Source organism: Zalophus californianus, chromosome 15, assembly GCF_009762305.2.
Source record: "Zalophus californianus isolate mZalCal1 chromosome 15, mZalCal1.pri.v2, whole genome shotgun sequence".
In the NCBI taxonomy this organism is placed as follows: domain Eukaryota; kingdom Metazoa; phylum Chordata; class Mammalia; order Carnivora; family Otariidae; genus Zalophus; species Zalophus californianus.
The window spans coordinates 63,898,646-63,924,219 of record NC_045609.1 but is presented as its reverse complement, the minus strand read 5'-3'; the positions used below and the strand labels follow the sequence as shown (position 1 = coordinate 63,924,219).

At 42.6% G+C, this 25,574-nt stretch overlaps 1 protein-coding gene across 2 annotated transcripts in view; it reads right to left on the bottom strand.

Annotated features, from left to right (window-relative positions):
* Positions 1-25,574, bottom strand: part of SORCS3 (sortilin related VPS10 domain containing receptor 3) — a 633,396-nt gene that overhangs the window by 101,892 nt on the left and 505,930 nt on the right. For both annotated transcript variants that reach the window (XM_027597074.2, XM_035724341.1), the window contains exons 8-10: positions 18,250-18,339; positions 10,296-10,475; positions 1,251-1,397 (exon numbers count right to left, since the gene is read on the bottom strand). In XM_027597074.2, coding sequence (XP_027452875.1) covers positions 1,251-1,397; positions 10,296-10,475; positions 18,250-18,339 — 417 coding nt within the window. The remainder of the gene's footprint in view (positions 1-1,250; positions 1,398-10,295; positions 10,476-18,249; positions 18,340-25,574) is intronic.

The window sequence follows — 25,574 nt, the reverse complement described above, 5'->3', positions numbered from 1 at the left end:
TCTGATCTTGACCATCACATCCTGCTTTTTAGAGCTGTAGGCGGCCACTGGGAGGGATGAAGCCGGGAAGCTAAGTAAAGCAGTCTCCAGGCCCTCTACCCTCTTCTTCAACCAGATTGTTTCTGTTTCTCCTTCACATTATTTGACTCCTGTTTATAATGTTACTTGAATTTTACCTAAAATGTTTGAAGACACTGTCTAAAACTAATAGAAATTTATTTACTCATTTATCCTTTTTTAGGTGTTCTTAAAAAGGATGAGGGATTTATAGATAGGTATCCTATATAATAAATAAAAACAAGAGAATGATGAAATTGGAGAAAGAAGAAAATTAGGTTAGGAAAATAAGACAAAGCCATGGGTAAGGCCTAGGAAAAAAGAAAATTCACACTATGACCAGCTCCTAGGTGGGTGCGCATTTGGCTCTGATCTGCCTGGAACCCCAGCTGAAAAGAGGGGGTTAGATTGAAATCTACAAAAAAAAAAAAAAAAAAAAGGAAAGGCCCTGTCCGCCCCCATATCCTCAGTTTTTAACATAATGTCTACAGTGTGGAAAGTTGGTAATAAATCTTTTTAACAATGGCAAAAGGCAACTTTTTGCTAAGAGAGAAACATAACCATTTCTGAGGCCTTGGAAGAGTTTCTCACATAGGTCCTTTCTAAGACAGCACAGAGGGTTCATGAACTTCACTGTTAATGACCTGCCTTCCCTCCCAACCTAGAGTTCACACACCTGAGGGCAGAGAAAACTTCTTATGCATCATGTCCTCCAGAGTGCCTACCTCAATATTCCATACACCTGGCACTCCCTGGGAATGCTGACAGAGTAACCACTGTCCCATGTGGACATACCATCCTGACCTCTCCTGGGCTGGCAAGGCAACTTTTGCTTACCTTGACATCTATCAAGCACTTATCAAACTGAATCATATCAGTATCAGTTAGCAGGGGTGTTTCTACTCCTGAGCCCTGTCTGGGACTCTGGAATGCAGGCACTGTCTCTTAAACATGTCTTTATCTTACTAAGAGTTGGAGCACACAGTGTATTCTCAGTACATGCCTGTGAGTTTCAACTGAGCTTTCCATCCAAGTGGTATGGCAATCTGAGCCTGGAGATCAACGCCCTGAGGGTTGTGGGAAATGCCTGCCCAGCAAGTTCCTAAGACCCCTTGCTGGAAGAAAGCCCCTGATGGGACATCCCCAGGTCACCAGCTTGCCCTGTGGACTTCATGTGAGATGGGGTGACTGACCAGCAAGCAGTGTACTGGACTTCCACGCAGGTCCACATCTGGGGCTTGAAGTAGGCGCCAGTCTCTGCCCTTGTTGTAAGTGATATACGTCTTCACCTGGTCATCCACCTTCTTGTTTGCCAAGAATATCCCTTTGATACCTGCTACCTAGGAAAAAGGGCAAGAGATGGAGAACCATGTTGGGCCAAATGCTGATAATCTTGGAGAAGCCCTGGGAGAAGCCCCAGCGCTTTCCACAGGGTGTTGGGGGTATAAAAGAAGAGAAGAGGAGGAACGTGGTGAGAAATGCCATATACCATGTGGTCTTTGGGAGAAGTTTAAGTTCATCTCTGCACCCTCTACCACCTGCCCCTGACCCAGATGTCCCACTGCCCTTTGACCCATCTGCTTTTTCCCACTTTATATGTTTCTGCATTCTGTTCATAGGATCTTATCCTTGATTAACTATTAACATTCCCTCTTGAGGTGGCAGTGGTGGGGATAACAACCGAAGGAGTTACCCCTTCTGTGGAATATGTACTTTGGCTCAGGAGGAGCTTGTAGGCAGATTTTGAAAGCATTAAGGTATAGTCCTTAAGGCTGGAAGTTTAGCCTCCTGATTAGTAGTGAGGCAGATATTTTCAGGCAGACAACCCAGCTTGGTGACCTGGCATCCATCTTTGTGTGATCCTGCATAACTTCCATGTCACCTTTGGGTCTCAGCCAATGGTCACTTTGAAATAGACAAAATCAACTCTGCCCTTCCTCTTTTTCCTCAGCTGGCTAAGCATGGATACATGAGAAAATGCAGAGCACTCTTGCCAGAGTTCCTGATCTACTGGAATTTGCATACCCTTGATATGAAGAAGGGAGAAGATCATCGCCACAAAACAAGAAGCTAGAGAATTAAAAGAAATTTATGATTCAGAAGTGTTCTGGAGTAAGTCAGATTCAACTCAAACTTTTATTCCTTCCACGTCTACATTTTGGGCAATAAGAACAGATATTCTGAATGACAACAGTACCTCAAAGAAAGATTCCCTAACTTCCTGTACAATCTCAGCATGTTCCAAAGCCAAAAGGCAAGTCAACTCATTTAAATGTATATAAACATGAAGTTGAATGACAGGTTTTCTGGAAAGAGATCTCTCAGAATTTTAAGTGTATTTATTCCCCATTCTTTGAGAATCATGGTTAACTGAGAGAATACTAGTGGGAAAGAATTTTATAGAAGTGAGCTCTTTTATTTTTTTTAATGACATAATTTAGTGGGTGAAATAAGAAGTTTGTTTTTGTTTTTGCTTTTGTTTTTCTTAAGTAATCTGACTGCCCTTGAAAAAGAATGCCAACGCAGATAAAAACAAACAAAAAATGGACAAAGAATGTCAAGAGGAGAACAGAATTTATCTGGGAAGGACACCACCAGGGGAATTTGACAAATGGCCAACAAAGAAATGATTAAATTCCTAACTTGAACAGAGGGTGGGTACGGACAGAAGCCAAGGTGGGGGGAGGGGCACTGGTGTCAGAGTTCTGTCCTTACCGGACAAACCCTCCCTGCCCCAGCTGCTTAAAGTCAGTGCCATTTTGGGAAGACTGCCATCTTCTATGCTCATCTAGAGGCTCTGAGGCTCTCCTATCACCTCGGTCTTTATTAAAAACCAACTGCAAAAGTGTTTCTCTTAAACCTGACTACCAATTATTCCTCACAGAGAATGGATAGAACCATCTGTATGATGGAGGCCTTTTGGTATTTTCTTCAGCCATGGAGCTGGTACTTTTTCTGTTGGACCACCAGATGATGATTCTAGAGAATGCTCTCCTATAAGCCAGCTGGTCCCCTCCAACATGTGCCCAGGGCCTTGGTGTCTACCTCCCTGGAGAAATTTACAAGTCCGACTTAGATTTTGGAGCCTGTTCCTGTGGGGCTCTTGTCACCCCCATCCACTGCCTCCTAGCTGGATGCATCACAGCATCAATTACTAGCCATTCAGTTGCCTCTTGGGTTCTTCTGGATGAGTGTCTTTGGCAAACGGAATGGTCACTACCACATTTTCTCACTGAGCACCACACCACTCAGATGGGCATTTTTCGTATTCCCTACATATTCTGAGAGCAGAATCTGGAGAGTGGGGTCTGAAAAGACACAGGGAAGCCATCTGCAGCTCTGAAGGACTTTCTCCTATAGTCGAATATGAGCCATCTCCCTCCAGTCCGAAAGAACCAGAACACTTCTGATTTTTATTTGGATTGTTCAAAACCCTTACATTATTACTGAATTGCTTCTTGGCTCTAAATCGTGTATAAATAGGCTATAAGTTTACAGGGCACTTTGCTTCTGTGTGCCCTAGGCCAACAGCTTTCAAACTTCTTGACTGCAACCCCAGTACAAAATGCATGTATGCTACAGCCTAGGACTCATACCCATGTACACATGCATGTGTGCACATGTAGGCACATGTATGTCTCTGATGCAAAAGTATCATGAAACACTACTGAGCCTCACTACACACGATATAAAGGAATGAGAGAATGAGACACCCATTTTAACTCTTCCACCCAAGGAGGTACTTGGCATCTGATAAACTCTGACCATGTTTCCTCCCACTGTTGTTTAAAATCAGAAGCATGGCTTGCAGCTGCCGGCCCCAGAGTTCAAAGAGAAGGGCACCAGCTTGGGATGGTGCCCACAGAAGATGGTAGTACAAGTACAGGCTTGTGTGGCCCATTTTCCTTCTGGAAATCAATTTGAGGTATGAAGGGGAACTGACAGCAGCTTCTTGGCAGAGCACTGAGTCCAGGTGGTATGGGCATCTGTTTCTCACCTCCCTGGGCCCTTAGGACAAGGAAACCAGGGCTCTGCTGAGAAAAGCAATTACCATGGTCTGCCTTGGGCTGTCCCTAGAGTGGAACTGGTGGTGAGGGGCTGATGAAGGTAAGGCAGGGAAATATGTGCCTGTGGAGTCTATAAGCAGCTGTCCATCTGGCCAAAGATGGGTCACTCAAGTTCATGATAAGGCAAGGGTGGGGAGCAGGCACAAGGGACAGGGAAAGCAAGGGAACATCAATAAGATGGGCAAAGAAAGCAGAACACTTAAGATGACTCAGAGAGTCTCATTTTATCCATCCTGGTGAGTTCCACATAGTCTTTAGGAAATTCAAATTAAACTCACACTAAGGTACCACTAGGCTCCTTTCACAGTGGCCACACACACACACACACACACACACCTGATAATGCCAAGTGTCAGTGAAGATGTGAAGCAACCAGAACTCTTACATCTCAGGTGGGGATGCAAAATGAGAATACCACTTTAGAAACAGCTTGGTGGCTTTTTATAATCATATTCTACCACATTCAACCCAGCAATCCTACCCCTAGGTATTTACCCATGAGAAAGAAAAACTTCTGTTTACATGAACGTTCATAGAGGTTTTATTCATTACCACACAGAACTGGAAACAACTTTAATGTCTTTCAACTGGTGAATGAATAAACAAACCAGGGCACATCCACATAATGGAATACTACTCGGAAATTAAAAAAAAAAAAAGGAACGTCTACTGATATTCAACAACATGGGTGATTCTCAAATGCATGATTCTAAGTAAAAGAAGCCAAACTCAAAAGACTATCTACTGTATAATTCCAATCACATGAAAACCCATAAAAGGCAAAACAGGAGAGAGAAAGAAATCAGACTGGTCTGCCAGTGATTTGGGGTGGGAATATGGTTGGCTACAAAAAGGCCATCAAGGAGGTATTTTGGGGTGACAGTTCTCTATCTTGATTATGGTGGTAGTTACACAGCTGCATACCCCTATCAAAACTCACAGAACTGCATACCAAAATGGGTAAGTTTTACTATACATAAATTAGGCCTCAATAAAAAAAATAAATAAATGTGAAAAAAATGCATGTGGGAAGAGCCTGGCCTTTTTATTCAAATATACATGGACTGGTTCAAACATAGCTCTACCATTTTACTATCTGTGTGATCTGAGCCAAGTTACTAAATTCTCTGCACCTCTGTACTCTCATAGGCGCCAGGGGGGATGATACCTACCACAAAGAGATATGGCAATGATAGATAGATAGATAGATAGATAGATAGATAGATAGATAGATAGATAAATTATATATATATATATATATATAATTTAGGGTTATGCAAACCAATACTATGGCCACTAGCCACATATGGTTACTGAGCACTTGAAATGTGGCCAGTAGGACTAAGGAGTTGAAGTTTACCTGTATTTTATTTGAAACAACTGAACTTCAACTTAAAAACCAACACCCAATTCTGTTATTGGCAAACTTTTAAGTGTGTTTAGAATAACTTGGGTATGTGACTCTACTTTTTTGACTGCACATTTTATGAAATGTGAATACAGATCAAGTATCTCTGATGAAAATTTAGCATATGAATTGAGATATGGGGGAAGTGTAAAATACACCCAGAATTTTGGAGATTTAGTATGGAAAAATATAAAATATCTCATTAGTAATCTTTCAAATGGTGCACATACTAAAATGATAATATTTTAGGTATTTTGGTTAAATAAAATATATTATCATAATTAACTTCACCTGTTTGTTTTACTTTAAAAAATGTGGGTGGTAGAACATTTAGAAGTGCATCTGTAGCCAACATAATATATTTTTATTCAACAATACCGGTCTTAGGCATTACCTGGTATGCTGTTGTTATTATTATAATGAGGTACGAGTTGGATGCTTTACATCCAGGAAAATATTGAAGAAAATGCATCCAACCCACAGCTCAGAGCAATGTTTCCATAATATAATTTTGAGGGTGTTGGAAAGAATATTTGTTTCTTGATTTATCAGTGGAAAGCAACTAAGAAGAAATGTAGTTTGGAGTTAGTGATGTGAAGAAACCACAACAAAGCTCTACGTGAAAAGAGTATCACAGAATAATGGTGAACACACATAATAGATTGTACTCGTCATCATCAGACTTGTTTTGATGGAACAGGCTCTGACACCTTAAAAAAGAAATTATTATTTGGCCTTTAAGAATTATTTTCTCACCTGATTATGTAATTACAGCCATGACAATATTGTACTTGGAAGCAGGGATTAAAGGAAGAATGAGAAGAGACTCTCTACAGAAGGAGACTGCTCCAACAGACCAAGAAATAAACAATGTCTCTGCCTTATTCAGTTTTAGGAAGTTCAGAGGGGGTGGATTCCCACCCACTGGCTTCTAACGTCTTTTAGTGCCAAGACCTGCAGGGTGAATTCTCAAGTAAGTTCTCATTTTCTTTGTCCCCTTCCCATGGTCAAGAAGAAGCTTGACAGGGCCACGTGAAAGACGGAGTGATACACTAGTAAATAGATTTGAGTGGCTGTGCTCATCCCGAGCCAATCCACATCTGTGTTACTTAAAGGCATCTCTGACATTTCAGACAAGGTTAAATAAGTGTAATATCCTAACACATCATAATATACATTAACTTGGCATAGGAGACTGCATCAAACATCCAAATATCATTTTTAGGTATGTAGATGTAAGGGAAAAACAGAGAGAAAAATCTGCCCATCAAATAAATGCCCAACTCTTCAATTTAGCTCTTTACTAGTATCTTTGCAATATTTAACCCCACTGTTCCCCAAAGTCACTCAACATTCCATGAAAATGGGCATCTACTCATCAGACTCTGGTTCTCATCTCATGCTGGTATTCCACCAGACATGCCTTTCTCCCAAGCTCCAGTAATTCATCCTTTAAGCCAATTCATCTCCAAGTCCCCCCAAATTCCTCAAGTTAGATTTAACCTTCCTCTTTAGTGATTCTACAACACGGAAAATCACAGCTTTAATACAAGTTAGTCTGTGATCACTAACTACCCTAATAGGGTCATGTATCTTTCCAGTAGATTGTGAGTCTCATGCACCACCTTCATCTCATCAAACAAAATATACTCTATGAAAGTGCATTAATTTAGTTGAATTGAATGTGAAAGCTTCCTAGTTTTCCCAGATGCATTACTCAAGGGCATTCAGAGTCCAGAAAAATTATAGTTTCTTTGCTAACTGGCCATATGGTACACAATCTCAGTTTCTATAAGAATCTCCAGTGAAGGAGGTTAAAAACTAACGACCCCTAGAGACCAATTAAATTCGGCTTTATCTCCAAATCACAGAATGCATCTCCAGGTACAAAAGGGCAACACCCTCTAAAAGCCTTCAATACGGTCATGGTCTAGATAGTGTCTGGATACAATTTATTCTCTTGGTATTAAATGCCTTCTAGAATCTAAACTCCAACCACCTATCTGGCACTCATTCTTGTACCTGGTGAGCATCTATTTGATGCAATTAGATTGGCTAGCTCATGGTCTTACAAATCTACACCATCCAACTAGTTCTTGACTCATGCAGGTCTTAAAATATGGAATGTCTTCCACTTCTTCCTCTGCAGGGCAAAAAGATGGTAATCAGATTGGTAACATTGCAAAAAAAGAACTGGGCATATACGACTCATCCCCAGGTCCACTATTTTGGGGATTTGCCTGCAAAGATCACATTCTCTGTACCTCACTGCCGTGGTGTTCTAGGAAGAGGCTTCCACAAGACAGCTTCTGATTTACTATTTGTGCATGTGACTAGATGGGTGCATCCAGGTCTGGCAGGCAGTATTAGCAAGCCCACTTGCTCCTATATAACTTTTATTTTTTTTTTAAAGATTTTATTTATTTATTTGACAGAGAGACACAGCGAGAGAGTGAACACAAGCAGGGGGAGTGGGAGAGGGAGAAGCAGGCTTCCCGCGGAGCGGAGAGCTTGATGCGGGGCTCGATCCCAGGACCCTGGGATCATGACCTGAGCCGAAGGCAGACGCTTAACGACTGAGCCACCCAGGCGCCCCATCTCCTATATAACTTTTAAAAGCAGTAAAGCTGGTATTTGATCTCCACTTGTCTCACCCTTTGTCTCTGTCTCAACTGACTACAGTCTGGGCAGGTAAAAAAAGGAACTTTGTTCACAGGCTTCTTCAAAGCCCAATAAACTAGGTTGCAAGCTTCCAGAGGGTAAGAATCGGTATCTCTCCTGCCTTACTCATGGGCTTTAACACAAAGCAGGGGCCCAATGAACCCGGATAAAATTAAATGGAGAACAAACTCAACACAACTGGTTTTAGAGAAGTTGCCTGGCCTGGTATGTCTTCCTTCTGTATAGATGGAATGACACCATGCATTTTCCCCCCAAAAGACCAAAAAGGCATGGCTGACTTCAGCAAGACCAAAAAAATACATATATCTAGGCATATTCTTCATTTTGATCCATGTTCCACTTCAGATCAGAGTGTCTCACTATTCACAATGACCAAGGTGCTCTTTATTACAAAAAGAACAGCACAGTGCCAAACTCACCTGCCTTATCGATAGGGTCAGAGACACAGGGATTTCTCAATTGGAAGGTCGTCTGCAGCAATGTCTACCCTGTCCTACTGAGGTCTGACCACAGGAGTATGAATAATTGTCTCATCTCTATAGCCTCACTTATGTGAAGAGGAACCTGGTTGCAATGGCCTCAGTCCTAGGAACATTTCGTCTAAACCTTCCCACCAGCAATGATTTACTGCCCAATAACAAAGGGTATTTCTGCCTCCAGGTATGATTAGAGGCATGTAAAGGTAAGCTTCCCAAAGCCCTTTACACACCTTAGTCATCTTTACCAGTTTTTGTAATTCTAAGAAATTTTTGTAATTCTAAGAAAAAATCTGGGCCATTTCCCAAATGGGGACCTTGTCGTTAAGGGAATCAGCACTTGTCAACAACGTCCTAGGAAATCACGGTATTTCTACTGATTCTGTTTTACACCCAGTGCCATTCACTTCTCTCTCTCTCTCTCTTTTTTATTGTACTTCTATTCACCCCCAGAACTTTGTGTGGTCCTCTTACCTAATAAAATAACTAGAATCTTTTACCACTCTCAGTAACTTCGATACCAGTGTAGGGATGCTAGAACTTCGCCAGGCACTGCTCAGAAGACACCACAATAAAGCAGGAGCCCCTACACTGATCTCTCTATTCTGAAAGCTGCTCCCATGCCTCAAAGATGAAAACTCGTAAGGGAGCAGTTCACCCACACCATCTTAAGCTACCGCTCATGACAGACAACTCCTCCCTCCATGAATGAATGACCTCCACCAGTGTAGTAGGTGTAGGTTTGACCACCAGTCACTAGTGAATGCTGGATAATGAAATACACCCCTTTACTCAAATCAATCCATCATACCAACAAGGTGAGCACTGTGGCCAGGACCATCAAAGGTCATACACTGCCATTAGAGACATAAAAAGTGACCCAGGCTTAAGGTCACTGAAACAACTCGTTTTTCTCTAGTTCCTCTGTGGAGTCACTTGGTTTCCTAGATAAATTAATTCTTTAACTGGTGATCACATTTAAAAACAAAACCTCAATATAACTGAAAACTCAGTAAGGTGATCATATTAAACAACAACTCAAAGTAAGTCAAGGTCAGTTCTTCACCATACTCCAATGTTGGCATCTGGTGGCATTTTAGGGAATCCCTCATCCCCAGCACTGATAGTCACTTTTCTTTTCCTGTATAACTTGTTCATAAGATGTTATTTTCCAAATGATTTAAGATATACTAATAGATACGTGCCTCCACTCAGAGTCCGTAGAGTTGAAAAAGGGACTTAAGCGAGCCCACGTAGGTCAAATACCTGGGCCTCTGGCTCATAATCATGCTCATCCACCAAAGAACATTCACTTCAGCCACCATCTATTCAAGTTTGCTGAGTCAACCACCACTCTAGATGCTTTACTTATGTTCTCTCTCATTCTCACAACCATCTCATTAGGCAAATATTTTATCCCTGTTTCACAGGTGATGAGATGGAGGCACAGGGAAGCTAAGTTACCTGCCCCAAGTCACACAATCGCTAAAGGGTACAGCCGCCATCTGAACCCAGGACTGGCTGACTGCAACGCTCATGTTTATCCCATTAAAACTCCTCCAAAAGAGAGGCAGACCCAGGTGCAGGACCATCTTGGCTACATACCTCATACAATTCAATAATAATGTTTCCCATTAGACCTCGGCTACTCTTAATGTTCTCCATGGCCAGGGTGAAGTAGATGCCACGCATGTCTGAGATGTAGAGGTTGTACGTGTCGTTCTGGTTCCATTCTTGGACGGCTGCAAACACTTGGTTCTCATCGGTACTGATGATGTGCATGTCCTGGAAGAAGACAGAACACCTGTAAGGCAGCAGATCTCCATACCCCTCTGCCCATGGGGACCCAGAGTAATTACCATGACTTATGAATGGTGGAGAAAAAGCCTGAGTTATAGGCGATGTTAAACAATTCTGTGTCAGACCAAGGCTATAAATTAAGAACTTCGTGATTTCTGTTCCTTGCTAAATGACAGCAAGATGGGTGTGAGGGGCTTTGGTGGTTACCATTTTCCATGGTTTCAAGGGATTCATCCACTTCCATTTTTTTTATTTTTATATCTGAAAGTTAGTGTTAGCGCTAGCGGAGACATATAGCCTTGCCAGAGGAAACTCACACATGCAAAGACAGGGCTTAGCCCTTCTTTAGATATTCATTTACTTTTCCAAACTTTTTAGTGTAGTGGTTGTGAAACTTCTCTTCGGGATCTTCAGAGTCATGCGGATTTCGAGAAGCGTGGCAGGGAGGCAGAGCCAGTGGGCGGGGCTCTGGGCTTCCAACTGTCTTTCAACCAGAGCGGCACCACTTGAATCTGTTTTATCCTGGAGTTCTGCGTGATATTTGGGGAGTAAAAGGTGAGGGAGGTTCTGCTGCTAATAAAATAATATTTGAAAATCACTGATAGTAGCAGAAAGGATACTCAACCTGGAATTTAGTGTTCTGGGTCCTAGTAGGAACTCTACTAGAAGTTAGCTATATGATGCGGGATGTGTCTGTGTCCCTGAGCTTCAATTTTCTCACCAAAATACTGAAGAGGTTGGGCTACTGCTAAAACTAGTTAACATCTGAGCACTATTCTAAGGCATCTAAATGTATTATTTCAGTAAGAATCCAAATAATTCTACAACAGAGGTAGTATTATTTCCATTTTACTGAGGAACAAACTAAGGTACGCAGAGGTTTGCCAACTTGCTTCATATTACATAGCCAGTTAGTGGCAGAACCAAGTGGTGAACCTCTGTCGTAGGGCTCTAACCTTATTGTTAGCTTCTAACCATTTGGATATATAGCCTCTGGATCAGAAGTTGCAATCCTATGACCCATGTGATGAATGTGAATCATAAATGTTTGGTCTGACCACAGCCTCTACTGAATACCTGATGGTGTAGTCTTTTAGGTGAAGTCAGCACTCAGGAAGACTCAGCCTTAAGTACCCAAATGTTCTTATAACCTGCCTCTTAGATATTCATGTTAACTTCCTGGTCCCTGAAGTCACTTTAGTTTAGTTTGTATACCTGGACTAGAACATTTCTAAAATCAAATCTAATCAGTTCACAATTCAAAAGAGTTTATAAAAGCCAGTTTTCATATGTGGCTAGGCGCCATACAAAGAGGATCACAAACTCAAGTCCTTCCCTAAGGAATTCACGCCGTCAGGAGGAAATGTTGACACAGATAAACACTGGACATAATGGAAGCAGTTAAAAAATTCATAACTACACAGGTATATATGCCAAAGAGTAATGGCATCCTGAGAAGGCAGGAGAGGACCCTGGTCACCGTGGTGGCAAGCATTCATAGTAGGGGCACGGGCAATTGGAGCTGACAGTGAGTAAATCACGAGGCCGGATCTAGCTTTTACCATGTTTGACCAACCTTTCCCAGAAATGATTTCAGCAATAAAAGGAGGTAGCAATGTTTATAATATCACAACTATGGAGCGCTTCTCCAAGACATTTTTCAAAAGGAGCAAGCTCATTCAATTTGGACAACGAGGAGGTGGGAAAAGTGAGAAGCGATCTGGATCTCTTTATTGGAGAATCTGTCAGATCTCAGCATCTGGCCTGGAACTCCCTAGGTCACCTTGACTAAGATCTCACTAGCTCATTTGTGCTTACACACCTTATAGAATTACAGGATCCCACTGAGCTGCTTGAAAATGGAAATACGGCTTCCTCTTAAAAACCCTGTGATGAAATTGTGTTGTGTCGGTGTGGAATGAAAGCCCGAGAACCCAGTAGGAGGGGAAATAGCAGCTGTAGGAAATACAGATTAAATTCACTTACCCTGTTAAAAATGCAATAGAAATGCTGGGCTTTTCCCAGATGTTTTGGTTATAAAAATGAATGAGCTGAGTTATTTTAGACTAAACTAATGTAAAAGAAGTAGAAAAAACAACTTAAAACACGGGGGCATATGGTCAGGATAAAAGGTAGCCAGCTTAGCCATGAGTGTGGGCTGTATCGCCTGGCGTGCAGGTACTGCAGGCTCTGGCGGACAGGGTGCTCTCTAGCAGCCAGGACTCTGCGAAGTCGGCTTGAAAAGTTCTTAATTTCCCTAAGTCACTTAGCTAATAAATGGTATTACTAATATTTAAACCCAAGACTATCTGAATCAAGAAGCTAAACTCTTTTATCAGTGGGACTATAACTCAATATGCATCAAAATGACCTGGAGATCTTAAGAGCACACAGACTCCCATGTTCCACTGCCTGAGGTCTGAGTCAGTGTGTCTGGTTGTGAAGGCTTAAATCCTACCATCCGAACCAGGCTTCCAGACAAGTCAGGTGCATGCAGTCTGGGTCATCACTCTTTGAAAAAGCTCTGAACTATGTGTCCTCTCTCCAAATAGATCTTCTAGTTGAATAGGGATCAACAAATAATAACCAGAATACTAAGTGTTCAAGAAGAAATAAAAGCATTTTCAGTAACATTGGTCAAATAGGGATCTGAATGATAATTAAGTGTATTTCTTGAGTCCTGTGATCTCAATCTAACCCCAAAGCATGTGCCACCTCCTTCCAAAAAAAATCAAAGACATTCTTCCTACTCCTGAGAACATGCAGGGTGAGATCTGACTGGTGATGAAGAGAGACACCAAAGTGGGGGAAAAGCAGTAAGTAAATTCTGATTGGGACTTTACTAAACTGGAACTTGGACAGCATCAGACATAACCACATTCATGTTTTTATTTGGAGAACAATTATAAATAACACTCCCCCTATGCCCTCCCATTAATTTGGAGGAATCATAGCTGCCTTTCGCAAACCTAAACGTGAGACTTTGTAGGTAAACGATGGTGAAAACACTTCCCCATGATTGAAACATGTTCGTGTAATCTGGGCTGAATGTAACTGCATTCATTATAAAAACACATATGCTATTCAGCATCTGCCATGCACCAGACGTTGTAACAAAAATGCAGAGAGGACCAAGATGTAGAACCTGACCTCAAGCAGATGCCCAATGGCGGTGGGCATGTCATGCACTCTTTGCCTTCTCCGAAGCTGACTAAGGTCCCCGGTACAGGTACTGATAGGAATACAAAGGCTTATAGATGGGGGTGGGGGTGGGGGGCAATCCATGGAAATGTGTGGAAGTGGCTTGAAAGCAGTTTTTCCTTGACGAAGGTGAGGACAGACAGTGGCCAAACTTATGGGGCTCTGCATGGCACACCTAAGTTTTACCCAGAAGGAAACACAAAACTAGCACAAGATTTTAAGCAGGAAAAAGAGAGAATTAGAACTGACCAATGCAGAGATTTGGTTGGGGAAGACCAGCTTCATTGTGTGATCACATTTGTCACAGAGGCAGCTTGAAAGGTGGATTTCGGTGGGGCAGGGGAAGGCTTACGAGGCGGCTGTAACAATCTCAGTGAGGGCCTGAACTAATGAAGCAGGTTTTCCATGAGAACCCCATGAAATGGACTCGTGAGATATCAGGGAGGCAGAACCCATAGGGGATAAAGGAAAAGGGCATATCTTTAGTATGTCAGATACCTGACTTACAAAATTCCCTGCTTATTAGCATGCTCAATCATAACCAAAGACTCATAATTAAATATGTGTGTAATTACTTATTCTACGCCAGTCTCTCTCATCAGCCCATAAGCTCCCAGAGGGCAGACACTGTGTCTTTCTTACAGATCACTTCATTTCTAGCACTTACAAAGTACCGATGGTAGTACACATGGTAGCTATCCAATAAAAGTTTTCGTATGAATGAATAGATGGAATAAGCAAACACAGGAGAAGGGTGAAATTTTAGGGATACGACATAAGGTAGAGAGGCTGAGCTCAGTTCTAGAGTTTTAAAATGGGATCTTTCAGGGGAGGTACTTCAAAAAAGCAGTCCAGGGTTCAATGAGTATGGGATGGGACTATGGATATAGATGTCACCCATACGAAGAGAAGGAATAAGGTCACCTAGGAACCATGAAGAATGCCAGGAGAACTTAGGATCATCAACATTTAAGGGTGGCAGGGGAAGGAGGTCCAGAAAAGTGAATCAGAATAAAATACTCCACAGGGAAGAGTATCAGGTATGAATTCTTTTCCAACAGTGGCAAAAGCTCCAGAAAGGTTAAAAAAAAAAAAAAAAAAAAAAAACAAGATAAAGTTGTAGAAATGTCTATTGGATTTGGCATGGAGGTGCTCCCTGGTAACAATGGCTAGAGGATTTTTGGTGGAACAGTGGAGAGAGGGGTGTGGGAAAGCAGAAGGCAGCCGACAGTGGGTTGAAGAGAGGATAGGAAGCAACAAAAGAAATTAGAATTACAGATAACATTTTAAGAGTGTGGCTGCAACACAGCAAAGAAGGATAAATCAGTATTTGGGGAAATGTAAAAATTAAGGAAAAACTGCCCCAAGGAAATTAAGGAAAAGGTTAATATCACTGTCATTATCATTATAATAAATTTTCTCAAGCATATTTCCCTCTCCTCCCTTTTATTATTCGAAGCGGGATTAAACATATTCTACTGTCAACTAAAAGCAAACCCAGACTTAGGTAGGGAGAGCCTTTATGTGCAAGACTATTGCAAAAGGGAGAACACTCTGGCTATCATATCTGCAAGCCCCTCAGAGTGAAGGCAGGAAAGAATTATTTTTATGTAGAGAAAGTAAAACAAGGCTAAAGAGAACTGGGTGTGGGGAGCAGGGTGAGCAGTTGGCGCAAGAGGGGGCCATTGAACAGGAAACCGTCCTCCTTACAGTCAGGTGACTTTCAGAAGGGTGGTTAACAGGGGTTGTTCTGAGTTCTAGTGCCTACTTAAGCGCACAGGAGGGGGTCAAAGTTCAGGCGCTAGGCAGGGAAGGTGAAAAGCCAGACTAAGTCTGGTCCAGTCAAATTAGCCAGCATTTTGTCCAGATTGTCCTCCAGTGGGGACAAAGAGTTCAGTTAACCATTTATAAATAAAGAGTGTGGATTTGGTCTCGTCAAAGGTAAATAGGCAGGTATCTGCATCTTAGCGAGGTGCATGGGGAAGAGTGGTTTTTCAGTGAGCTACTTCCAGGAACACAAAAGAGTTGGGTATTTCTTAAACCTCGCTGGTCTGCAGAAGCACTGGGCTCAGTAAAGTTCAATGGTATTATGATGCCCATTTCACAGATAAGAAGACCTGGGCTCCTGGATAAGCAAGTGGCAGAGCAGGAAAGAAAGCTCAGGGCTTCTTGCTCAGAAGCTCCATTGCCTTTAGGCCAGGCTACCATGGCTCCCTGTCATCTGCCTCCTCGCCCCCTGCTGGTGTGTGCCTTCCATGTCCCACCCTCCCTCCCCCGCACCTATGCCCAGGGACTGGTTATGGAGGACTCAGCACAAGGTTGCTGCTCCTAATAATGCCACTCATTATTAATGGTGTTCATTTCATTCTCTGCAAAACACTCGAAGCCATGGAGTGCCCCAGGGGAGCATGTTCTGAACAGACAGGCTGGGAGGAGAGGTGTGAGGGCAGTTGATGACAGGGAGCTTCTCCTTGTTCTTGTTTTTAAGCAAGATGCCCAACAGCAGCCACAGTCCTGGAACAGCAACAACTTGCTCAAAAGCCATTTCCATTTTTAAACACTTCCACCCCCTCTGTCCTCACCTCCTCGGCCTAGGCTAGGAAAATCTGAGCCAATGCTGGCTAATAAAGGGGATCGATAACCATCCAGCTATTTTCACAGCAGCCCTCATATTAATGAAGCTGCTCTGGATGGAGTTCTAAAGGGGCCACATGGATGGTACTCTACCACGATAAATTGCCATGGGGTTGCTGATCATTAATGGAGTGTTCCAGGGTTGTGATCAATCCCAGGCTTCATTTGTCCCCACCTGCAGCCACACTGCCCAGGGGAGCAAACTGTTTTCCTCGGAAGGTTAAAAATACATAAGATATGCACACAATGCAGAGACAGAACAGGCCTTACACGGGGGATATGGTTTGGAAAGTTCCTGAAATGCTTCTCCTGAGCCAATACATGGAAATCATCAAGTTACTGCAAGGGGTCTTTCTCCTTCAGAAAGAACATGATTGAGAACTTCCCTTTCCTCATCTTCTCCAAGCAGGGATACCCCTTTCCTGCTTGGGTTTAGAATATCTGATGGGTACATCCTGCAATCACAATGCTATATAATGGTCCCACACCAACCAGTCACTGAGAGGGTAGAGAAAATGAGAAATTGATCCCATGGCCCCCAAGGCTACTTAATACAGTCCCTGCTCATCCCATCAGCCTCCTCTCTCTCTCTCTCTGCAACCCAGTCTCTTGAGATGATGTTTCAGTTTGTTGAATGAACCATATTCTCTCTCTTAAAATAGGGCCTGTTTGTGTCTTTTCTATTGGTTTTCCAACCCTTGTTTGCAGGGTTAACTCCTTAATCCTCTTATATCGTCTTAAACCTTTCTTAGGAAACTCATCCTCAGTATCCATATAGGTAAGCTCCACCTATTGGTCACAATGGTCCTTGAACTTCTATCCCTATAACACTCCCTACACCTACAATTGCTTGTTCAATGTCTCTCTTCTCAACCAGAATATAAGCTCCACGAAGGCAGAGACCATTTGTGGCTTCTTTTCTACTCTCTCCCTAGAGCTTAACTTAGTGCCTGGCACAGAGTTAAAGCCTAAATGGGAGAAAGAACAGTTCAATGGATGAATAAAAGAAGGATCAAACAAATGAATGGATTCATGCATGCATATATGAATGAATGAATGAATGAATGAATGAATGAATGAATGAATGAAAGAAACAACCAGGGGTAGACAGTTACCCACCTTCTTGTCCCATAATCCCTCCCACCTTGGTACTCATTTAGCCTTTCATGATGTTTCCCAGCACCAGCTTGCAGACCCAAATCTTTGCCACATTACATTTGATATGTGTCCAACCAGAGACTTGGCTTTTTTCTGCAGCCTCATTAGGCAATGCAATTATATCCTGTCCATGTTCAGACTGAGATTCTAAGATCCATCTCCTCCAAGAAGCCATTGTTCACAAGGGATGGCGTCCACAGGGTAAGTTTTATGATTTTCCAATAGAGGAGTTAAAATGCCATCATTTGATATTAACATTATAGTAAAGTATTCCTTTTTAATTACTCATAGTGGCAGAAGGGAGCAGAAACATAGGCAGTGCATTTACATTTGGCATTAAAATGTGGAGAGAAGCATGAACTCCACGAGACTCACCTGTGCACCTTTATGCACACGTACATAAAGTGTCTGGGCTCCCCCTGGGCCCTTCTGAGCCTGTCCCTCTGTTTGGCAGTAAGGCCTTTGCAAGAGGGAGGAACTCCCAGAAGGGATTGAGTGCTAGCTCTCCTTTCCCTGGGAAGTGACCCCAGGTGATACAGGATGTATGAGACACAGGGAATCAAAGCTCTTGCCTGCATACCCTGCTGAGCGAGGCATAGAGAACCCAGGTTCAGGGCCATCAGCAGAGGCCAGAGCCCCACAGTGGCAAGTCAGGTTCAATGCCAGCTTGTCTCCCAGGCAGAAGTCAAACCTCCCTGCCGCCCAACGTGGTGGCCTCTCCCTGCTGCTTTGTCGGACAGGACCCAGGGCAGCAGCTTGGACATACCTTGGGCAGGGAGTACTTGGGCAGCTTTATCTGGGTGAAGGCCTCTCTCCGATAGGACACATAGTAGCTGGCTCTTCCACCAGTTGTCACCTGGATCATAAGGGAAACAGAGAAGTCAGATGGCACCAAGGATCATGGACAAGTTGGAAAGTATTAGCTTCTCCATCAACAGCCACAATAGGTTTGTGATAACCTTTCAGAGAGTATCCCTTGCTGGCACTGAGCCTCCAGTTCCACAGCACCGAGTTGCTCCCATGTCATGACACTTAGACAACAAATGAACAATGACAACAGTCTTTCCCAGTGGTTGGCATTTTCGGTGAGAGCAGAGACTCTATATTTGGTCACTGTGCTCTGCATATGTACACACTTAATAAATAGTTTCAACTGCAAACAGAAGCTACTGATGTGGGTGGGATGTACCGAGGACTGATTTATTCTGCCTTAAAATAAGTTTCTAATCCACTGTCATCATGACATGATTGTGAAATGGATTTTTTTTCTGAATCTAAATAACTACTATTGCTCAAAAGCTCTAGTTACTTCGAAATTAATTTCATTTCTGATCTGAGCACAATTTTTTTCCTTCATATTTACAAATCCATGCATTGAGTGGGTGTTTTTTGGTTCTTTCCATGTGCAAGTTACTTAAAGGAATCAAGGGTCAGAGGAAGAACTCTGGATCGGCAAGTAAGAAATGCTGGGTCAGAGTCCCAGCTCCGCCATCTGATGGCTGGGGGAGTCAAACTCTGTGATCTCACTTGGGAAGGACGGATTCTTGTAGGAACCTGGAAACCACTCCAAGAAATGGTCCTCTGGCCTGGGCTTGTTGAAAAGTCCTGCCAACATGGCACAGCTCTGCAGATGGCTGCTCTCAGCCCAATCATCCTAACTCGGGGGGACATTAATATTCACCAGAGAAGACACCAGAGGCTGTTCAGAGAAAATAGCAGGATGACAATAGCAACCCGGCCGCTGTGCCGAGGAGGCAATTACTGGAGGCCTCCTCTCTGTTCTCACCAAGCACTTGCTGGAGACGGGCCAGTCCTCCCACTCCAGTCCAAACCTGGCGCCCATCCACAGCGGCTGTGGGGAGCAGGCGAGGTGTCACATCTCTATTGAAAACCACCCATTGCTCCTCACTCCAAGAGATGGCATCTTCCATGGCTCCCCCTAGCTCTGCACAGATTGGAAGCACACAGACTGCTAGGCAGAGCAAATGTTAGAGTCCACATGAAGGCAGAACCTTGGAAAAAACTTGGTGCAAAGACTTAAGCTATGAATCAAGAGGAGAGACTGGTTTGGTCCCTAGTGTTCAGCTCTATCCCCGCATCTCTATTTCCTAATTAGGGCCATTCATCTCTTGTGTTCCAGGACTTTTGTTTTTCTGGTTTTCCTTAAGATTTTATTTATTTATTTGAAAGAGAGAGCACACAAGCAGGGGGAGGGGCAAAGGGAGAGGGAGAAGCAGACTCCCCGCTGAGCAGGGAGCCTGACACTGAGCTCAATCCCAGGACCCTGGGATCATGACCTGAGCCGAAGGCAGACAATTACCAGACTGAGCCACCCAGGTGCCCCTGGTTTTTGTTTTTTTGATAAGGCATCTGTTCCAAATCTATATCGTTCTGCACTGGATTAGAAGTGGGGCATTCACATATTAAGATCAATGAGTTGCTAAGAAGTCTTTTCCTTTTTAAAACAAATTTCAACTGCATAGAATCAGATTAAAATATAATCTTTGGTACTAAATACACAATCACCACTAGTCCTTGCTTGATCCTATTTGTTTATTTTTCTTTCTCCCTCCCTTCCTTTCCTTTCCTTCCTTCCTTCCTTCCTTTCCCTCTCTCTTTCTTATTTTTTTAAGTCCAGTCTAGTTAACATACAGTGTTACGTTAGTTTCAGGTATACAATATAGTGATTCAGCAATTCCATATATAACTCAGTGCTCCTCATAAGTACCCTCTTAATCCCCACCACCTATGTCACCCATCCCCCCACTCAGCTCCCCTCTGGCAACCATCTGTTTGTTCTTTGTAGTTAAGAGTCTGTTTTATGGTTTGTCTTTTCTTCTTTGTTCATTTGTTTGTTTCTTAAATTCCACATATGGATGAAATCATATGGTATTTGTTTTTCTCTGACTTATCTCACTGAGCACAATACTCTCTAGATCCATCCATGTTGTTGTAAATGGTTAGATCTCATTATTTTTTATGGCCGAGTAATGTTCCATTGTATATATATACCACATCTTCTTTATTCACTCATCTATTGACGGACACTTGGGCTGCTTCCATAATTTGGCTCCTGTCAGTAATGCTGCAATAAACATAGGCATGCATATCATCTTTTTGAATTAGTGTTTTAATCATAAATTATAAAACCAACACATGTATGCCTCTCAACCCAAGAACTGGAACAGTAGTTTTTAAACTTGAGCTGCATGAGAATCACTTGGAAAGCTGCTTAAAACTCAGACTTCTGGGCCCCACCTACAGAGTCTTTGAGTTGATCAATCTGGAGTGAGGTCCAAGAATTGTCTTTTCTAATGAGTTTCCAGATAATGTTGATGCTGCTGGTCTGCGGACCCCACTCCAAGCAGCTCAGAACTAGAACTTTAAAGGTAACTGACATACACTTCTAAAGTGCTTCCATGCCCCACACCTGTCCTGACCCTGGCCTCCTTCTCAGATATAGCTATTTTCCTGATTTTGTGTTGACAATGATGCTAATGTTTTTTTTTAATTGGGGTGAAATTCCTATTACATAAAAATCACCATCTGAAGATGTACAATTCAGTGACATTTAGCACATTTGCAGTGTTACACAACCTCTACCCAATTCTAAATTATTTTCATCACCCCCAAAGGAGATCTCATACCCAGCGATGAAGTTTTTAAACCCCAAAGTATATGCTCTGGTCACTTATCATATGCTTAAAAAACAGCTCTCTACAGGACACCCTAAATATCATCAAGCTTGCCTTGGGGAAGAAAAGCGGCATCAGAGAAGGCTAGTCCCGTCACTGAATGCTGGCCAGAGCACGGCAAAAAAGAAGCTTCTCCTGAGAAGATCCAGTTGGCTCCATAGAGAATAAGGTGAGAGCATCGCCAAGCTTCTGATCAGCACCATAGAACAAAACTGGGTCCCTTGTGGTTTCCGAATCACCAAGAGCCAAAGGAGAACAGAGTGTTCTCCTCAACAGGGTGATGGACCCCACCAACTCGGGAACTCAGCCCAGCCATGCCTGACACAGCCCTGCACAAGCACAAACCCTCTTTTTCACAAGCTCACACACACAACCTGAGGGACTCTGTGTTTGAGTAATCAAGATGGAGATTACACTTCAGATACATGATGGGACGAACCAAACTACTAAGGGGCTGATGAAGCCCCAGGAGCCCAGAGGTTCTTCCGGTACCTATGATATCAGAGTATCTCCCAGGGATACCAAGCCAGCTCCTACAGTTCTGCTTGGTCCTGGCTGTATCCTTCTCTGTACCTGTTACCATCTAATTCATGGTTTAACTTCACTGTAAGACCCATGGGTTCGTGGAAGGGTTTTGGATGCCACCAATGCATTACGATTTCTCTCTCTTCTCGACTCTGTTCTCTCTATTCCTACAGCCCTTTCAACATTTACTCTTGTGGGACACGTATTCCTTCGATCTTTCCTCCATGTCTTCTTATAACATTTCAACCTCCCTGATTCCTAGGCAGTGCTGGTCTCGTGGCAAGTGACTGGTGAATACATAATAATAAAAGTAATGACACAATGGTCATTGATGGAGTTCATCTACCATGATCCAGAACTCATGTAGCCATTATATAAATTATCCAGTTTAATCGCCATGACAACCCTTCAAAGACTATAAGGTACTGAGTGACTTGCCCAAGATAAGACAAATTTGAACCTAGCAAAGTTTGGCTCTAGACCTGTTCTCCTCCTCCTATGACTAAGAAGGGTCTCCATTCACCTCACACATCTCACTATAACAACAATATATTTTCTTGACTCGAAGATGTTTTTTAAAAACATATAAAAACCTCCGTAACTGGCATGTGTATACATGTTTATCTTTCTTCATATTCCAGAAAATCTGTTATGACATTGATGGCATATCTTAAAAATGATGTCTTCATAGAAGAGAGGATGTGAGGTAATAAGAACAAGATTAATAATAACTACCATGCAATGAAAGCTTATTACACAGAAAATGGGACAATAAGCAGTTTATACACCACACTTTATTTGATTCTAATTATATATGATGTAATATACAGTACCTCTACAGGTCAGGAAATTGAGGCTCAGAGTGGTCAACTAACCTGCTCGACATCACACAGCTTTTCGTTGTTACAGCCAATCTGTGACCCTCCCCTGTGTCCAAGCCCTTAACTAGGAATAGTGCATCCCCAAAATATCAAGTACAGAGCAGGGGCTCAATACTCACTGACTAACTGAGTAATGAATTGCGGGGATTAACCCACTCAACCAGAAACACTTTGAGTGTGATTTCCTCTGTTGTTTAGTGACTAAACCATGGACTCACAGAGGAGCTCTCCATTCCCACCCAGTAGGTGGTCACAGGAACTTATCTCCAGCACTCCCCGCTTTGGGAGCCAGATCCTCAGGGTGTTGGGAGGATACCAAGCTGATGCATTTGCTGCCTCTCCACTATTATTTGCATGACTCTCTGGCAACCACACAAGGAAAGAATGAAGTTTAGTGACTATTAATCTATTTTGATGAACTTTTCTCTTCCTCACAAGCAAATCTGCTGGCATTGTAAATCCCAGAGATTATTACCACTTTCCCTTTCAGTGACACCTTTTATTTCACATATGATGAATGTCATCCAATTATTTGCTCTGGGCCCATCCGTCATGCTAAACACTGAATTAGCTGGGTCTTTTCCTCACTAATGACTGGCTCGTTAATCTGATTTTCTGGATTTCCATTTTACAGGTTTAACTGGGCTCCTGGCCAGTGAAAATGATTCCTTTGGACAAATGCACTGACCATTAAACACATCTGTCTCTTCTGACTTGTTCCCATTCTTGCTGTAGCCAAATCTAACCTGACATATCTTTTATTTTTTCATTTCTCCTTGATTCTGGAAGATAGCTTGCCCTGGAGGAGAGAAATCTGCAAAAAAGAAAAAGAACCAAAGCGCCTGGAGTCATGTTAAGCCTGTTTCTGCCATAGATAGAAGAAAACTTGTAATATCTCTAGAACTCATAAGTGGGCATAGGTAATCTGAAAAGAGAAGCAAAAAATAACATTTTCAGGTGTCCACTATGTTGAGTGCTTTATATTCATGATATTATTTAATAGCCACACTAGTAATGATTACTATTATTGTTAGTAATATTAGTAGTACCCTACAAGATATAAATATTAATAACATTCTCTGAGTATTTAGTATATGCCAAGCCCTGTTCCTCTGAACATATTAGCCTTCTATTTTATGTTCAAGTGAGAAACTGAGCCATGGGGGAAGTTACACAACATACTCAAAGACACACAGCAAGTAAATGGTGAAGCTGGAATCTGAACCCAAGTTTATCTGACTGCAAAGCTTATGCTGGTCCCTCAGGCTTGGTCAGGTTTCCAAACCTCTGTGGAGGGGAATGGATCCCATGTCACTCAACTTCCCACTTCCCAGGTAAGATGCCTACCAACAAGGCAGATCTTTTTATGTGACGGATCATATCGGTGTCTCAGTCCTGAGAAATCAATGCTCTATTGTTACACGGGAGTGAACAGTGTTGCTACTAGAATTTGTGAATAAGCGGGATCAGAGTGGAAAGAATTTCGGCTGCACAAGAAATGTAGGAAATGACATTAGAAGGTTTCTCAGCTAGAGGACCTTGCTGGGCCCAGTATGATGGGACTAATCTGCTGAAGCAAGAGAAGTGGCCACCTGTGATTCCCACACAGCCTCTGCAGCATGCCCTCCTCCTTCAAGAAACAAAAGGGAACAGCACAGTTGTCAGGATGCACAATTAACTTTTCCAATTGCTTTTCTCATTAATTCTATTCAGATTATTTAAAATAAATCTTGACGTTGTTAGGCCTTTCTCTTCCTCTCCACCTACATAATTCCTTCCAAGATCACATTTTTTTTTCAAGAATGAAGGAGCAGGATTTGACTGCTGGACCACAAAGTTGATAAACAGCCACAGGTCTCATCAGGAAGTTGCCCTAAGTGTTGGGATGGTCCTGGGAGCTTCTGCACAGCACGTTACATTGCCCTTGCCAACTTAAGCTCATTTTCCAAAAATGTTTTGCTTAGGCACCACACTAGAGGTCTGAATCAAAATTTGTGGGCTGGCATTTGGAACAACATGACATCTTACCAGCAAGCCATCTCCTCTGCTAGACTCTTTGATGTTGAATTCAGTGTTTGTCAAACTGGTGTTTGCTCATTTTATGTCCTGGAGGCTGTGTGATATTAATGTAATATGCAGTTTTATCTGCCTGTTTCTAGAAAGAGTGGGTCTATTACCTACCACACATATACTATGCTAAGGCTGTACCTCCTTTGAAACAGATTTGCACATATAATCTTTTACTGGGGCCCTAACACAATAAAATCTTTTACTGGGCACCTAACATAACAACCCTAAAATAATCTCACCAAGAATAGATTTGGAATAAGATAGTTGACACTGAAGCCAATATAATGCTCTCAATTTGGTGTGTGTGTGTGTGTGTGTGTCTGTGTCTAAGGGAGGTGCTGGAGGGAAGGTGAATACTGAGGTTGGCCAAAACATACTGACAAAGAACTGCCACCTTCACCAACCCTTGCCAAGGCTTCTTGGAACCTTCACTGCCTGCTGGGAATGGTAGGAAGGGAGAGAAAAGGTGAGTTAGAAAAGCATGGGGGAAAGACTTATGTCCAGACCATCCACAGCACTAGAAGAGGAATCGGTCCATCTGACTCTGAGTCTGTTTTTTTCCAAATTCAATCAAGGTCTGGACTTGATAAGTTTCCAATTACATTCTTTTCAAAGAGGACTCTTCCTCTGATTTTTTTAGCATTATAGTACATTGGTTGGAATCCCAGACCTGTGCTTAAATCCTGCGTCTGCCACTTGCTGGTTTGGTGATCTTGGACAGGTAATTACTTTAACCTTTCTTCTGGAAAGTGGAGACATCAATACTACCCATCAACATGTTGTCATGAGGAGTAAACACAGTACAGCACGTAAAAAGCGTTAGCCCTGAAGCCGGCACATACTAAGTGCTCACTGCATAGAACTTGCCTCTGCTGAGCTAGAGGACAGTTGCCTGCACCAACGTTAACATCTTGGGGTCG